Source organism: Meriones unguiculatus, chromosome 10, assembly GCF_030254825.1.
Source record: "Meriones unguiculatus strain TT.TT164.6M chromosome 10, Bangor_MerUng_6.1, whole genome shotgun sequence".
Classification (NCBI taxonomy): Eukaryota; Metazoa; Chordata; class Mammalia; order Rodentia; family Muridae; genus Meriones; species Meriones unguiculatus.
In genome coordinates this window covers 17,238,540-17,255,534 of record NC_083358.1, presented here as the reverse complement: position 1 = coordinate 17,255,534, position 16,995 = coordinate 17,238,540, and the positions used below count along the sequence as shown (strand labels likewise).

The window sequence follows — 16,995 nt, the reverse complement described above, 5'->3', positions numbered from 1 at the left end:
CAGCTCAGCACCATCTGAGCGGGTGGTAGAGGAACATTCATTGACTGGAGCCTCTCCCTTCCCAGGCTGAGCACTGCCCCCAAATATGCCTGCAAGAGGTCAAAGGCCTTTCTGATGCTGGCTTCTATCACTCCCTAAAACCTCAGGGCATAAAGAAGCAGTGCTGGAAGGGAGGGAACGAGTCAGCAGCCTGCTTGGCCAGTGAGAGGCGTAGCCCCCTCCCCAGCTGCCCTCACAGGCCATATGTCATCTCTGCCACACCCTCGTGGCATAAGGAAAACAAGTCTGGCTGGGCTGGAGCCATGGGATAGCAGCATGCCCTTACAAAGACTCAGAGAGTCAAATCCAGAAGAATCTGGGAAGGGGTGGACATGAATGTCCAGAGCAGGAGGACCTGGAAAGGATTGGTGACAACTCGGATAGGGGAGGCTCATTTTGCCTTACAACTGTGCTAGCTTGTACATAGAGGACGTGGGAGGGTGGTGCCCTTCAGAACGTTCAGAAGCCACATGTGGAATTCAGGTTCCCCAGGATTACAGCAGAAGAAAGGCACACTGGAGAGAGACCTGTTAGTATCTGGCTGTTCTGTTGTTCTGGATTAAGCTTTCTCCTTTCTAGCCTGGCCACATAGAGTAAGTGGTGACTCTGGAGTCACTCAAGGGCCCAAGGCACTACAAAGCCTGTCTCCTTGGGGCAGAGTTCCCTAGCGTTTGGGGATTTCCTCCACCAGCTGTCCAGGAATGGCGCTTTCCCCAGATGCTCAGCCAGTGGTGGTGGTTGAAAGGACAATAATGCACAAGCTCATGGCATCCAGGCAGACACTGTCCCCACCCCCCACCAGAAAATTTCTGTGGACAAGGCAATGTTGTCTCAGCTCTGAGGGGAAAGTGACAGCCCCTTTCCTGGGTCCCAGAAGTGTTCAGTTGCTCCCTTGGGAGCCCTAGGTCTATATGGGAGGAGCAGGAAGGAGCCATCACCAATCTAGGAGGCACCCAGGAGGCACTAAATGACAGGGGCAGAACCACATCCATGAGGCTCTGAGCTGTCCAGTCAGGGCCAACAACCCACTGCTGCCAAGGGCGACCCTTCCTGAATAGCACATGACCCCCACACCAGGGGCTTCTTACTGATAGGACAGAGACATGGATCTGTGTTCAGGTTAGCACATGTTCAGGTTCCCTCCCACCCCACCTCTCTGCCTGTCCCCAAGCACTTTCTAGGCCATTGTCTCATGATGAATAGCACTTTAATATGGGCATTAAAAAATATGGGCAAATGTGTAATGCTTGCAAGCTGTGTTCCATTATTGACGCTATGCTTGAAAGCCAAGCAGGCAGCTCAAGCCAGGCTGGGACTCAGCAGAGAAGTGATGACGCAGCAACCCTGCAAGGCAGCCATCTGCCAGGCCTCCACTGGGCAGGGACGGGCACATAAGAGGCATAGTGATGAGGATGAACTCAGTCTCCAAAAGCTGACTTCTGGTTCTAAAGTCTCCATTTTTCCTCTCCATCATGTGTGTGGCTGTCAGCATGGATCCTCCCTGCACCTCAGACTACTCTTCTCTGAAAACTGCAAAAAATCCACAAGAAGACCTTGCTCCCACTCCAGGGCTAGGCATATGGAAGCTGTGGCTGCCATTGTAGTCCTGCGATGGGATTCGGGGTCATCCCTCCCCTACTTCCTGACAGAGGAGACACAAGCATCCTGCTCTGACCTTAAGCTCTGTCTCTGTCTCTCTGTCTGTCTCTCTGTCTCTCTCTCTCTCCCCCTGTCCTATGCAGGCTTGCCTCCTGTCCTCTTTGGTTCCTAGAGCAGTACCTTGACATGGTGAGTGCTCTGGACTGGACAGGAGCTGTTTTTCTTGCCCTGACCTGGCCTGTACTGTCACTGCTACTCCTGTCCCCTTATGCCTGCCTTTCTAACACAGTGGCCACACCTCTGCTTCCTTCCCTTTGTCACAAGTCCTAGCTGAAGGAGAAATACGCACCCCAGAGCCTTGGGGGCTGTGGCCAGAGAAGCAGCCCACCAGGCTCTGCCTAACAGTCTCCCAGGTTATCAGATGTCCAGAGCCTCAGGAGGGCTCAGAGCCAGGCTTGGCAGGGGCTTCCCACTGTTCCTTTCTAAGAAACTGTTCCAGCTTCCCACTCCCCACTATGGTCTTTCACAAAGGAGACTCCCGGTAAGAAGGTGCTATTGTTAGAATGTAGGTAGTGCTTCCCAGAGGGTCATGTGATAAAGACTTGGTCCCCAGAGTAGTGCTGTTGGGAGGTCATTGGGAACATGCCCTTGGAGGGGATGCTGGGACCTCGGTCTCTCTCTGCCTCCTGGCTTCTGCTGGAAGTGTTTTGCTTCGCCCTTTGCTCCCAACATGGGAGGCCAGTCAACAGAGGCAACCTCCTAGGGAGCCTCCAGAACCCTGAGCCAAAGAAACCTTTTGATACTGCTTCGGGTGTTCCATTCCCGTAGCAGAGCCAGGAGGGCAGCCACGTAGTATGTGTTGCCTGCCCTTGAGGCTTTCAGGGAAGTGTGCTCTGGGGTCTTCCTAGGGTAAATTGGCCTCCCCAAGGGAAGCGTGGCAGCCCTAGGTTAGCTCACTTGGTGTAGGGCTAAGTTTAAGTCTGGATGTCTATTTTCTGCCAACCAGCGCATTCACAGCATGCAAGAACCTGCCCATAGGTGAGCAGAGAGGTTCCAAAAATAGGAACAATAGTATCTGCAGCCTGTCCATGAGCCTTTTTATTCTTTTTCCAGTGTATGGGGGGGGGGGTGTTTTTCATATGTGGATGTACATAAGTGTGCATTTAGAGGCCCAACGTTGCTCTTGGGAATTGTCTTCAATAGTTTTTCCATCATTCTCAGTTAGGCAAGGATATGGCTAGTCTGGCCAAGTTGCATTTGGTAGGGATTCAAATTCAGGTCCTTGCACTTGCATAGAGAACCACTGAGCAATTTCCCCAGCCTCTGTACATGAAGCCTTTGAAGAAAATAAGCAAGGTTCCCTCATGCAGTAACATCCAGCCATGGTGATGGAGCAGCTGCTGCATATCAGGCCTTCTTAGTTTGAAGCACTTGAGGGGTCACAGGCAAGACCTCACCTTTGTAGCTCATATTCTATGGTGAGAGACAAGAGCCTAGCAAAAGTGTAGGCACCATGCCCAGTGCTCTGAAAGGAATAGGACCTACTCTCAGAGGCCGGCAGGCAGAGAAGGTGCATCAGACCCAGGCTTCCCCAGGGTGCAAAGTGAAAATGAGACCTCAATGCCCAGAAGTCAACACGACAGATGTGGTGAGGTCCCCATCAGAAGACAAGCATCCAAGGCTAAGCTGGCCCTGGTGACAGATGTCAAGCTGAGGCTGCAGAGGTTCTGTGCTTAGCAGCAGGAGCTGGACTTCACAGTAGATGAGGCTCTCAGAAGGAAAGGGGTGGCCTGGGTCTGCCTTTTAGATTTGTCGGAGGTGGTGTGGAAAGAGCTAGAGAGAGAGTGCTCAGCCACGTGTGTTCATACTGCCTTTACAGGAGACCCAAGCTTGGTTCCCAGCACTCACACCAGGCATCTCACAACCTTCTGTAATTGCAACTCCAGGGGATCTGAGGTCCCCAGCCTCCGTGGGCACCTGTGCTAAGACACAGACACATAATTAAAAATAATAAAAATAAATGTTTTTAAATGAGCAGGAAGTCAGACTGAAGTTGACCCAACAGAACATGGCTGGCTTTTCCCTTGGACAGTGGTAGCACAGAGGAGATGATGCCGAGGTGGAAGATGCTCAAAGACAAAGCCCTGAGCCCCGGCTAGACCAGGATGAGGGGCTGGTGACCATGAAGTTGGGTGGGCAGTCTAAGGGTGTTTACTACCAAGGAAGGTGAATCTGCAGGGACACCAAGAGTCGCATGGTGACCCTGTGAAGCTCGGAGTGCTTGGGAGACATCACAAGGGCTGGAGCCCCTCTTCAGTGAGCCCCTCTTCAGCTTCTCCAGGGCAGGAGAAGCACACGTGGAAGTCACTGACTCTAGACCACTTTGGACATATGCATGGGACGCGAGCCCACTGGAAGACAAAGAGCAGAGAGAAGGCATGTGGCACAGTGTGAGGTAGGGAGGGACCAGTGGCAAGAGATTGTTTCCAGGAACCTCTTCCACCCCGACCTCCAGCACTGTCAGTGTTCCCTGGGTTCTCTGGGACAGCAGGAGACCATGGTGCCTGCCTGCTCCTTCTCAGCCTTGCCTGCGCCTCCAGACTATCCCTAACCCATCCGCACACGAGTGGCACCCCAGGCCCTGGCTGATGCAAGTCCCACCCTGGCTGACCTGGGGGTCCTTGGAAAGCGCTGCCTGGCAGCCGTTCAGCTGCTGGCCTCTGTCATGGAGACGGCAGCAGCTGCAGGCGACGGACACTTGTGACCATTTGTCAGTACTCCCTTCCTCCCTAGCCTGCCCTTTTTGAGCATTTCTGTCCCACGGCCTTGGAGACAGGGCTCCTCCGGGGGTGGACGGGGGCAGGAGGCACTGTCTGAGTTGTACAGAAGAGCTCCCACCTGCCTGCTGACTGTCATCTGCTCCGTGGAGGCTCTTGTCCCCATGTGCCATGCAACAAAGAGTGGGTACCTCACATGAGGTGTCTTCCCACCTGCCTTCTGGCTGCTCCCCCCATTTTAGACAGGTAAATAGATAAAGAAATTGCTATGTGGAGATGTCTGGCTTTGAGGCCAGAAGGCTCCAGGACCTTTGCCCACCCACATAGGAGTGGCCTTTACCACTGGGAGAGTGTGCAGTAGAGATTCAGTAACCCCTTGCTCATGGGTCCTTCCTCTCTCCTCCCAGGCCCAGCCCCGCCCCCACCATGCCCAAGCCTGCTGGTTCCATTGGATCTAGCCTACAAATATTTGCGCTTCATGGTTTGGCCTGTCCATTACCAAATACTCTAGGGCTGGGGTTGGAAGTGTGGCAGAATTGTCTCAAGCCTAGTTTCAAAGCCATGGCTAGTGTTCATAGAAATCCAGAAGTCCCATACAAGCTGTAACCTTGTTTCAGGCATGTTGCCTCAAAATGTAGTTCATGAAATTCGGTGCTTAATACCTTGAAGCCTCTGCCCCTTGTCTAGTCTGGTGTTGCTTCCCTGGAGGACAGGCAGACAGGCAGAAGACACCATCCCCAGACCAGAAACCATGAGGACAAAGTGCCTTGGACCACTAGTCCCTATCCAACAGGAAGCAGGCACTCTCTCCACGCTCACCTGCTCACTAAGCCCTTGCCCACTCCTGCTCCACCAACAGGCCCCTCCCATTCTTACTTGTCTGCTGATATTTCACCTTGCTCAGGGACCCTGGGAAAGCTGCTTTTCCTCATTCTCTATGTTCTTCTCCGGTAACAGAGCCTCTTTTCTCAGAGCCCAATCCTTACCCCAAGGCTCTTACAAAAAGAAATATGTGGGGGCCTGTGGAGCCAGACAGCACTGTGGTCCAGGGGCTTCACCTCCCTACCACTGGGTTGACGTAGAGTCAATTTAGCCCACAAAAGCTGGTGTACCCAGCGACCTGCACACCTCCCCCCAGAGAAGGCTACAGCTGAACAGCACAGACACTCTGACCCCATGGGGCGTTCATGACTTGTGTGTGGAGACATTCTCAGATCAAGATGAAGTCTAGAGAAAAATAATGTTCAAGAGAGGCAGAAGCACCTCGGCAGGGAGGCATTATTGATGTATACGGGAGATACACATGATACAGTGTATAGACTTGGCGATGTGTGTGAAGTCTCAGGAAGGTCCCCTTGCAGCCTGTTTTGTGAGGGAGGAGGGGCACAAATAGAGCTTGTGCTCCTTGGTTTCTGGGTCAAGGTAAGTGATATTGGGAAGTAAAGAGCTAGGCCTCCGGTACACTGATGTGATCCCATTCCCACACGCACCCCAACCCTGAGGCTCCCTGCAGCCCTAATAAAGAGCAGCTTCCCCTAGGACCCTAAAAGGCCTCCAGAGTGTAACGTTTTCTGGCTTGTTTTCTAGGCAGCTCTGCCTCCTGCTGAATGCAGAGAACATCTTCCACTCGATGGCAGACATCCTGCTTCAGGAGGAAGACCTCAAGTTCGCGTCCACCATGGTGCACACCCTCAATACCATCCTGCTCACCTCCACTGAGCTCTTCCAGCTAAGAAACCAGCTCAAGGACCTGAAGACTCTGGTACTCTCCTCTGACCCCAGAGTTAGGCTTGTGGGGGGCACAGGACCCAGTTCACTCCTCAGCTGGTCCCATGAGGGCCACAGGAGGAGATGGGAAAAGTAGGAGGCTTCCCTCCCAAGGCCAGGTCACATGCTCTTCCCAATTCCTGCACCGTTATTCACTGTCCCTTTGGAAACAGGCTCTGCTGGTTCTGAATACTCTGCTCAGCAAAGTGCCCTTCTCATGGTAAAAATTGAAATATGCTGGGAAACAAACGGTTAATTGTTCTCCTTGTGTTCCTCCTTGCTCTGGCCCCTCTCCCACAGCTGGACACATCTGTCTCGTAAAATGCCTGTCATCAGCCATAGTATCTCACTGCTTCCTGTCACAAACTTTGGGTAAGAATGCCCAAAGGTTGGTCAGAAGGAGCAGAGAGACACTGCAAGCCTGGGAGACATTCAGCTCACGGGCCCACATGGTCTGGCCAAGACACTGGGCTTCCCTCAGCTTACAGGAATCATCCTGAGGGCATGATTACCAGGGATTTTTTTTTTCCCAATCTGGGTTTGGGTCATTTTCTCTCTGTCCCCTGCCCAGCATGACCCTATATCAACCCCTCCCTGGGAGTCTCAAAACACTTAAGCCCATGTCTATGAGGACATTTGAGGCCAAGTGGCTTGGAATGATCCAGGCCACATCCCTGTCTTCCTCCTGTGGTTCCTTGCAGACATTCGCAGAGGCCTTAAGAATTTTCCTCAGGCTCAGGGGCTCCCTAAGTGTGGGCTCATGCACAGGACTGCTTTTCTGGTACATTGAGAGCATGAGATGGGCTACCAAAGTAGGGGAAGCTGGGATTTGAGGATCTTTCTCTCCTCCTAGTCCCCAAGGAAACTTCTCCCCCGCCCCAGGCTCTGGGACCACAGAGTTCTGAGAGACAATTACTGTCATTTTGCCAGCAGCAAAAATGCCAGCTTATAAAGGGTAGGCTCACTTTTGACTAGACCCTTGCTGCCACTACCACATGGCTCTGTGAGGCCAGGAGGTAATGACAGGGTCTGAGGAGCTGTCAGCATTTCCTTTGTGACAGCTCGTTCCCAGCTGGGCTGCCAAACACAGCCCAGTGCTGAGCTGGCACCCCAGCTGCCCCCAAGAGCCCCATGTCACAGCCCCTCGAGGTCCTTCTCCCCGTTGGTCTTCTGTGGGCCCAGTGACAGGGAGCCAAGCCTTCTAACTGCTGCTCCTCTCCCCCAGGAAAGCCAGAACCTCTTCTGCTGCCTGTACCGCTCCTGGTGCCACAACCCAGTCACCACCGTGTCACTCTGCTTCCTCACCCAGAACTACCGGCACGCCTATGACCTCATCCAGAAGTTGTATCCTCTCGCTGTCCTTTAGTCCCCGTCCCGTCCCGTCCCCCCCCCCCCCCCCCGTGAGGGCCAGGAGTGGCCCTGCCGCCATGTTCCTTTACTCAGTTTCCAGGGCTTGGGACATCACCAAGGCCTCCCGTCAGAAGTGCTGTGTGGTGTGGTGTGTTGAGAAAGGAGCTATTATCACTAAACAGGGCCCCTTTTGACCTCCTGAAGGGGAAGTAAGCCTGGAAAAACTCAGGAGTGGAGACCAGCTGAGTGAGGTGAGCCCCACTTCCTGCCTCAGGGAAGAGACAGGCCCTCAGTTCCTGTGTGGCCTGCGAGGCCCTTTTTTTTTTGGATGGAAAGGGCCTTAGTACAAGAGCATGCTGGGGGAGTCTGCAGGGCTGGCTCACACGTTGAAACTGTGGGAACCTCAACAAGGGCCAGGAGCCCACCACACAGACACAGGATGCATGAGGAAGTGTCTCACCAAAAGGCATCCAGAGTCAGAATGTTTTTATCTACCAGGGGAAATCAGAACAGCCTCGTCTTTGAGCCTGACATATGACCTAGGATCAGAACAGTTTTGGAAAGTAAGACTGACTTCCTGATGTGATGAGCCAGAAGCTGGGGCCATGAAGCCTTCAGTGGAGGGTCACGTGTTCTTGCATGGCACACTTCCACAGCCTAAGCCTGCTTTTCTTGCCACTTGTGTGACCCAGAGACCAAGAGCCCACAGGCCAGTTCCTAAGCTTCCCTGACCTGCTAGTTGGCTGTCCTCTCCTGTCCAGCCCTCTCCTGCCTGGCCATAGAGCCACAGTAAGTGTCTTCCTGGGTCCAGGAACACAGGACCGCTGTGGGAGCGAGCCCTAGCACCTATGCAAAAGGGCAGCTGTCCCCCCATTTAGAGGGACAGAAGGGCAGAGACGTCTGGCTTCATATGCTAAATCCCACTCTGAAGGAACCAGACAGGCTGCGCACTGGAAACTAGGTCTGGGGGAGGGACATATTGGGATTCTGAGCCCAAGTCCCAGAGTCCGTCCTTCAAGAACTTCTCCTTGGTCAAAAATGTTCCCAGTGAGGAGACTTCCTTGACTGCCCACCCAGTGGGGACCTGGAAGTCACCGTGGATTTTCTCACAGAGGTGGACAAACTGGTGCAGCTGATTGAGTGCCCCATCTTCACATGTAAGATCATGTCTCTAACAGGGTTGGAGATCTGCCGTGGCTTGAGCTGCCCTGGAGGGAAAGGGGAAGTATGGAGCCAAGTTAGATGCCACTCTTGACCGAGCTTGGAGAGGAAAACGGGGGCAGTGACCCCAGGAGTGTTCTACAATATCAAGAATGTAATATTAGAGATGGTAGTGAGTGGTGATAAGAGGCCGGCTGGAGTGGGATGGGGTACAAGGCGTCAGAACTTAGTACTTTTCTGTTTCCTCAAAATGGGTCACATACACACGCCAGTGCTGACATGAAAGCCCATCAGAAGATTAACAGACCCTGCCCTGGAGCTGTCCCCAGCTGACACTCCTCCACCTGCTGCCTCTGCCGTGGCTCTTTAGGGTTCTCAGCCCTTACAGGTACTCCTGCTTACCCAGGAGCTGTGCCCTCTCCTCTCCTGAGGGAGAGATGGCATGTACCAGGAGCCAGTGGGCGAGTGCTGCCTGGTGAGTAACACCCAGGCTGAATGTGCAAAAGTGGCTGGCTGGGCGAGCACAGCTCCTGGCACCTCCACCATGCAGCGCCTGCTCCCCAAAGCGGGCAGCACTGCCAGTAAAACGTGTGTTTACAGTTGGTAGAGAAGCCAGGGGCAGTATGGCTGTCGCCTCCTTCCTAGCCTAGGTGGCCACCCGGGCCCCTAGCTCCTTGGCACATCTCTGACCTGAGTGATCAGCCTTTACTCTAGGACCCAAAAGCAAATGCAGAGGCTGAGAGATCCTCCTCCCCACTCCCTCACCTGTAAAGGACCAGCTGCTCCAAGCAGCAGGTGCTGCAGTGACTCCGGCCTGAGAGACCCTCTTCTCAACCTGTCCATAACGTGCCCTGCCTAGCATCTCTATTCCTGAGGGCCCACAGCATGAAAGGGCTCACCTGAAAGCAGGTCTAAGCTTATCAAGAGGAAGCCCCAAACAGCTCCTTCTCAAAGGTGCAAGGCAGGCCTAGTCTCCTCGAGGGCCAAAAGGAAAAAAGAACTGGAGGTAGATTCAGGCTTCTCCAGAGCTGTGTACATAGTAAAAAGTTTTTCTAGCCAGGCCATGGTAGTACATGCCTTTAATCCCAGCACTCAGGAGGTAGAGAAAGGTGGTTCTCTGTGCGTTTGAGGCCAGCCTGGTCTACAGAACAAGTTACAGGCCAACCAAGGCTACCCAGAGAAACCTTGTCTTGAACAACAAAACAAAACAAAAAAAGTTTCCCCATGCACACTCCTTGTAGCTCAACTCTTCTGTAGCCAACAGAGGTTTCTTCCTGCACCCCAGCCAGCCGAGCACCCTCCAGTGCAGTTTGGCCCTCATACAGCCTAGCTAGAGCTAGCGTCCTGTCTCCCAGGGCCTGCTTAGAGCACCCAGCTGTACACCAGGACACACACAAGCCCTTAGGGTTGATTAGTTTGCTTGAGTGGCTCACAGAGCTCAGGAGGCACATTCACTGCTCTTAGCATCCTCTATGACACTGCAGTGGAAATGGAGGAAGAGGAACGCTACCTCTCCTAACCCAATCCTGAGTTTTGGTGGGAGCTTCATTATTTAAGCATGGTTGATTTACTTTGGCCATTGTTTATCAGCTCAACCTTCAACTCATCAGCACGAAAGACTTTTTGTTTTAGAGACTCTGAGGACTGTAGGAGTTCTGTGCTGGGAAGCTTGGATAAATATCAGATGTGTGTGTTACAAGATCATGGGTGCCTGTGACTTCTGCCTCTTGGGGTAAGAGGAGGGACAAAGAGAGGCCACCCAGTCCTCTGCTACCTGGCACCAGGGCTTGCTGCTCAGGCTCCCAGCATCCCCCTAGACTCCTTGCCCAACTCCTACTGGGAGGCAAGACCACTCTCAAAGACTAGGATTCACTTTGTGGAAGGTATGGCTCATTGTCTACAGATAATGTCTGCCAAGTTTAAGATGTGGGAGGAGCAGTGCTACTACAGAGGCCTGGAGGGAAAGGAGAGCATCTCTCCGATCCAGTCTCCCTGTCAGGCCTTAGACAGGATGTAGCTGGCCTTGAGGCGCAGCTGGCCACTAGCAGGTCCAGACTCCTAGGGTTGACATGGATGCTGGGCAGAAAGCAAGAGTGCCCTGCCCTTGCAGGGGTGTGGTGGTAAGTGGCCATGCCTGAGTCGGATATCCAAATCGCCTCCCAGACACTCGGAGCTTTGGTGCGCGCCTCACTACACACAAAGGCATTTTCCCATCCTGCCCTCCCTTAGCAAAGCCCTAATCCACTCTTTCTTTCCAGCTCACCCTATTTATAGCTCACGTGCTGGCACGTGCAAAGCCAACTGGGGAATCTGTTATTCTAAAGCCCCCACCCCCAACCCTCATTACAAGGAAGCAGCTGAGCCTAGGGGAGGTGGGCTTAGCCCAACAGCAGGTTCGGGGATCTTAGGCTGAGGGAGCTGCTAGCTAGGTCAGTCAAATGGGTAGGTAGGGAGAAATTAGGTCATTGAAATGACCAAAACTCTCTGGGAAAAGGGCCCCCAGGCCTAGCTGTGGAGGAGCCACTGCGTAGCCCTACGGCAGGTATGTCTCAGCCTAGCAGTGCTAGGTCCAGGTTGCTTTCAGTACTCTCCCCCAGGGGCTGGGGCAGGAGACCTAGGCTAGTCTATTCCAGAGCAGCACCAGGATCCCTGACCCCTGACTTCTGCCCTGCTGCAGATCTGCGCCTGCAGCTGCTGGACGTGAAGAACAACCCGTACCTGATCAAGGCCCTGTACGGCCTTCTCATGCTGCTGCCCCAGAGCAGTGCCTTCCAGCTGCTCTCTCACCGGCTCCAGTGTGTGCCCAACCCTGAGCTGCTGCAGACTGAGTGAGTGCTGGGCCCAGGGCGCTGCCCTCTGCCTCTAGGCCTATTCCATGGGAGATCCAAAGGGCTTGCTGAAGTGCCCTGTTCATATGCCCTCTCCCTTTGTCATTTCAACCCTATTCACCCCACAACTACCTTTCTTTTGTCTTCAGATCCACAGCAGATCCCAAGATGGGAAGTTCTGGGAGTGTTTAAGGGGCAGAAATATATAGCCATGCTTTCCCAAGCAAGCTGGGAAGCTCAGAGAGACCAGGCCTGTTTGAGACCTTTGCGCAGGAGAAGCCCCTAGAGTGGGAAGCTCCAGGGATGGAGAGTCAGTGGGTCCAGAGAGCCAGGTAGAGCCTAGTCTTGGGCACCTCACAGGCTTGGACACCTTGCCCGTCCATTCTATGAGATGCTCAGACCTGGCCCTCACAGAGCCCCAGCATCAGCGGGGCCTTCCCGCCACCATCCAGAGGAATGGGGAGCAAGAATGAACCTGGGCAACTCTGCACGGCTCCTGCTCACAGGAAGACCATGTCTGAGTGGCCCAGCCTGGCATCCTCTGGGCAGGGGGGTCCAAGCTCCCGCCCTGAACCCTCTGCTGGCCCTGGCCCCACAGCCTGTTGGGCTGTGTCTATATTTGGTAACCCTTGGAGGCTTTGCCTCATCCACAGGCATTTGGCATCGGAGATGGAAAATTTCACTTGTCAGGTCACCATGGAAACAAGCAGAGCCACTGAGAAGATTTACGCTGAATGGAGTGCACCCAGCTTGCATCAGCTGCCCTGTGTGTCTAGAATTCCCTCCTAGGCCACTGGAGCCACTCAGCAGGCCTGGCGCCTGGCTGCAGAGAAGGCCTCGGGCGTTTGCCCTCAGGGTAGATGCAGACAGCTTCTGGATAGGCCTGCTGCACTCAGGTCTCTGGTGGCCCTGTGTCTTCCAGACCAACCTGATAGGTTGCCCTTGCCTGCTGTCTGGTCCACCATTCCCCTACCCCTTTCCCAGTCAACCCTGAGCTGTGCCTGATCAGCTCTGAGTATGATAGATTTGGTGTGCTGAGTGTACCCAGGATCCAGGGAGGCCACTATGGGTTTGGGCTGGTGTCTGGACCCCTCCCAAATGGAGAATCTCCTGTTTCTGAGAGATCTTGAGGTGATAATACACCTCCTCAGCCTGACCTCTACAGTGACCTTACCAATATCCAGGTAGGCGCTGACAAGGAGGAGGAGGAGGAGGAAGGGAGAAGGTAGCAGGAAGGGCACTGCCCTAGGGGAGGCTCAGGCTAGTCCATAAACCCTGCCGCTCCCCAGAGCCCCTTTCTCAGGGTTCTGCTGAAGGAGAGGGAAGGCTGTCCAAGTCAAGGCAAGATCAAGCCCAGAGAGAAGCTAGGTAAAAGGGTTTCCTCAGGAAAATCTTCAGCCCAAGGAATGAGGCTTCTGCGTAGAGGACTCATATGTGGGTCAGTGAATGGTTTCAGGCCTAGAATAGGATCTAGCTCAAGTTCTCCATAGCTCTGCTGTGTAGCCTCAGTCAAATTCCATCCCCTCTCTGGGCTCCTAGTTTCCTGGTAGTTGCACATGTATACTAAATGGACAGGAGGTGTTGGGGTGTTCCCAGCCTTCCAGCTTTTGCAGGGACCTGGGAAAGTTGAATGTAGATATAAGCCTGGAAACACTGGGTGGGAGGGGACCGCAGACAGCTGGAGGAGGAGTCAGGTTGCAGGGTTGAGGGGCAGAGGAGCAGATCACACTCTGAAAAGGGGCTGTGGGCAGCCCCAGCCCGGGGTGGGGCAGGCAGGTGGCAGACAGCCGGCCTGCAAGCAGAACAGCTGGGGAGGTTCCACCCGTCCCTCCCTGCATTCTCACTAGGGTTTGGGGACCATGGGTCATTCTCAGACTTTATAACCATCATCAGTGAAGCAAAAGGGGTTCTCTGAAAGAAAAGCTAGTAGATATATGGGTAGGATGGCAGGGGAGAGTGCCAGTTCCAGACTTGGGAATCACCACTCCATCCTGCCAGCCAGGTATCCCTGTTACCCAGGACCTGAGGATTGTGGGAAAGCAAGCATACCATTGTGATGGGTAAGGGAGATGCTTGTAATCACAGCACTGGGAGAGTCAGGAGTTCAAAGATGCCCTTGGCTCTAAAGGCCAGCCTGAGGGACATGAGATGCTGTCTCAAGCAAGGTTGGTAATGATGGCCAGGAAGGATGCCCCTACCATAGGGCAGGACAGCTTACCACTCTGGGGTCCCAGAGTACAAGGTACAGCTGCTTCCCCAGCCCCAACTCTGGTATCTTTTTATTCTACTTTGCTCTCTATTGCTATGAAAAAACACTAACCAAAAGCTACTTGGGAAGAAAAGGGTTTATTTCATCCTTCCAGGTAATAGTCCACTACTGAGGAAAGTCAGGGCAGGAACTAAAGCAAAGACCATGGAGGAAGCAGCTTCCTTGTTTGATCTTCCTTGTTTGCTCAGCTTGCTTGCTTATACAACCCAGGACCACCTACCCATGGGTAGCACCACCCACATCAGTCATTAATCAAGAAATGCCCATAGGCCAGTCCAATGGAGGCAATTCCTCAGTTGAGGTTCCATCTTCCCGAGTAACTAGTCTGTGTCAAGTTGACAAAAACTAACATGAGCGTCCTTCAGTCCTCAGTCCCTCTCTAGACCTTTGCCCCAGGTTTGCTAAGGGTGTTGTCAGGACAGCATGTAGACTCATGCCTCATACACACAAACAGTGTCATCTCTGTGGCCCCAGATCTCTTCCCCTGTCCCAGATTACGTGGCTTGGAGCACATCGAGCCGCACCCCTGACCAAGAGCTACAAGCTCTAAGTCCCTCTACCCCCTTAGGAGTCTGGATTGTTCCCCAGGACAGTGGTCCCTCTACCAATAGCTAGCAGGCCAGAGAGACCCCTTCCCCCATTCCCAGGGGAGTCAAACAGCATCAGAAGCCTCCAAATGACAACCAAGTGGGCATCCCCAGGCCCTTTCATTCTTCAGGCAACAGTGATCAGGCTCTGACTCGGGAAGCAGCGGCTCAAGGCCCAGGAAAACACAGGCCACAGATGCTGTCTAAAGTGTTTTCAGGCAGTGTGTGTCCTTGAAAACGAGGAAAGGAGCCGTGTGGGGGCTAGGGTATGGGAGGTAGACTCAAGTCCCCAGACCTACATCTGGGAGCAGCTGTGCCCTGGTCCCGGCCTGAAGATGGGCAGGCCACAACACCACCCTAGGGCTTCAGCCACTGGTTTTTCTCACCTGGCCAGCCCCACTGGGGAAAGCACCCTTGTGGGAGCTCTGTTGCCAGGTGCACCAGGCCTTGGGCTGTCTGCTCTTGGCTTGGCAAAGCTGTATGTAGCTGCCCATCTCATTCCTGAGCTGGGGCTGGACACCAAGCAAGGTTCTTTCATGTCATATCCCACGCCATGCCATATCTCAGGCTAGGAAATGAAGTTACATGCCCAAGGTCAAATGTCTAGGCCAGGCCTGCCTAGCCTATTTCTTCAGCTGCTGTCAGCACCAGCGACGCAGGGGCCTCTTCAATTCAAAGCAGACCCCTGGGAGTCTGCTTAGCCGAGTGGGCCACCGTTGTCATGAAACCCTTTGCCAGTGTGCCAGAGTCAGGGGCGGGGAGCAAAACATGAGGATATGCTGGAGGGGCCGTTAGCAATGGGACAGGGACCTGAGTGGCAAGCTAAACAGCTGATGTGAGGCAACCGGGTTGGCACATGGAACGGATGGAAGGAGGACCACGTGCACTGTGGATAGCTGCCGCACAGAACAGCCGAGGAGAATGGTAGCAGCAGGAATGTAGGTGCCATCCGCAAGTCAGGTGGTGAGATAAGCTCTTCTTCTCTGGGAACAGGTAGCGACTGCAGGCCTTGGGACCCAGTGCCAAGTTGCGGGTCCAGCAGAGCCTTCAGTGATCCCAGCTGTCTGCAGCCCCAGCCATACCGCAGAGAAAAGGCTGGGCTGCCACCTCCCCCTTCTCCCCAGACCCTGTTCCAGGCCCCAGCTGGCTTCCTGGCTGGCTGCTAGCCCTGGCTCTCACCCCAAAGGGAGCCACTGGTAAACAGGAAATGCTTCCCCATGCAATGCCTGCTCTGGGCTCCATCAACAGCCCACAGGCTAAGAGATAGCCAAGCAGCGGGTTGGCTGTTCCCACCAGCTGCAGGAAAGGGGGTGGACTTGGGACCCCAAGCACTGTGGGTCTGGCTGCTGGGAAGTTGCTGCTGGTCAGGGACACACAGATGCCCAGAAGCTGAATCCCACCAGTACAGACTCTCACTGACTCTCAGACACTGACTTTCACTTCCGTCTGTCTTCCTAGAGACAGTCTGAAAGCTGCCCCCAAGTCCCAGAAAGGTGACTCCCCCAGCATCGACTACACAGAGCTGCTGCAGCACTTTGAAAAGGTCCAGAAACAGCACCTGGAAGTAAGACACCAGCGAAGCGGGCGTGGCGATCACCTGGACCGCAGAGTTGTTCTCTGATGTGCCTGGCACGGAAAAGGGCCCAGGTGGCCCAGGACGCACCTAGGGCCTCCAGGCTGAGGCCACAAGGAGCCTGAGAACCTGCCTCAGGCAGGACTGGACCTGACCACCAGCCCAGGGTAGAGAGGGGGCCAGTCTGCTCTGCCAGCTCCAGCCCCTCCCAGCAGAGCACCTGGGCCCCAGCACTGTCAGCTGCACCCTGGCTTGGGACCGATGGCTTCCCTCGAGAGTTGGACCACAGCCTCAGAATCCAGAAGCACCTCTTTCTAAGTCTCCTGTGAGAAGAGCTCGACCTTGGCCCCCAGAGCACTGGCATGGTGTATATGCTCATGTACATCTGTGTGGCTAATGTGCACAGGCCAGCACCAAGACCTCTACAGAACAGTGTCCATCCCTGACCCAATAAAGAAATGACAGAATCCTTAACCAAACCTGCCTGCTCCTTCTCTGCTGGCACTTAAGTCTAGGCTCATACTGCAGCTGTCCTGGAAAGCTAGCTTCATTCTGGGCCCTGATGGGGTTGTGAGTCCAAGGCCCGGCGCTTCCCAGGACTAAGCACCTTCCTCTCGACTCCACTCCCATTCATTAACCCTGCTTTCCTATTCCCTGTGCAATGTGGATGTCCACAGGCAAGGTAGCACAGCAGGACACTGCAGATCACAGAGCAATGGGGGTGGGGGTGGGAAGTGGTCAGAGATAGATGCCCCAATCTTTGATTTGGCTCAAAGAATCTCTGCCCCGGTCGCCAGGCTTTGGGCCCTCTTGGCCTGGCCTTCTAGTAAACCCCTAGTTGCCTGCTGCAGCCCGTTCGGTCTCCAGGAGCTCGTGCCTGCTTTTCCCTGGAGCCCTGACTGTCCCCTCTGAGAGCAGGTTCACCTGGAGTCTCCAGGGCGACAGCAGCACTTGCCCTCGCCCACGTGCACCTGCGTGCGTCTCCACAAACTACACTCTGCAGGCCCGATAAAGACCCCTACTCACGAGGAAGTTGGGCCGGGAC

General features: G+C 54.3%; 1 protein-coding gene across 2 annotated transcripts in view; it reads left to right on the top strand.

The window, feature by feature from the left end:
- The window catches only part of Vac14 (VAC14 component of PIKFYVE complex), a 105,929-nt gene extending 89,500 nt beyond the window's left edge, over positions 1 to 16,429 (top strand). For both annotated transcript variants that reach the window (XM_021632553.2, XM_060391978.1), the window contains exons 15-19: positions 6,003 to 6,177; positions 7,408 to 7,526; positions 8,610 to 8,689; positions 11,371 to 11,521; positions 15,836 to 16,429. In XM_021632553.2, the coding sequence (XP_021488228.1) occupies positions 6,003 to 6,177; positions 7,408 to 7,526; positions 8,610 to 8,689; positions 11,371 to 11,521; positions 15,836 to 15,998 (688 nt within the window). In that variant the 3' untranslated portion in view covers positions 15,999 to 16,429. The remainder of the gene's footprint in view (positions 1 to 6,002; positions 6,178 to 7,407; positions 7,527 to 8,609; positions 8,690 to 11,370; positions 11,522 to 15,835) is intronic.
- The last annotated feature ends 566 nt before the right edge of the window (positions 16,430 to 16,995 follow it).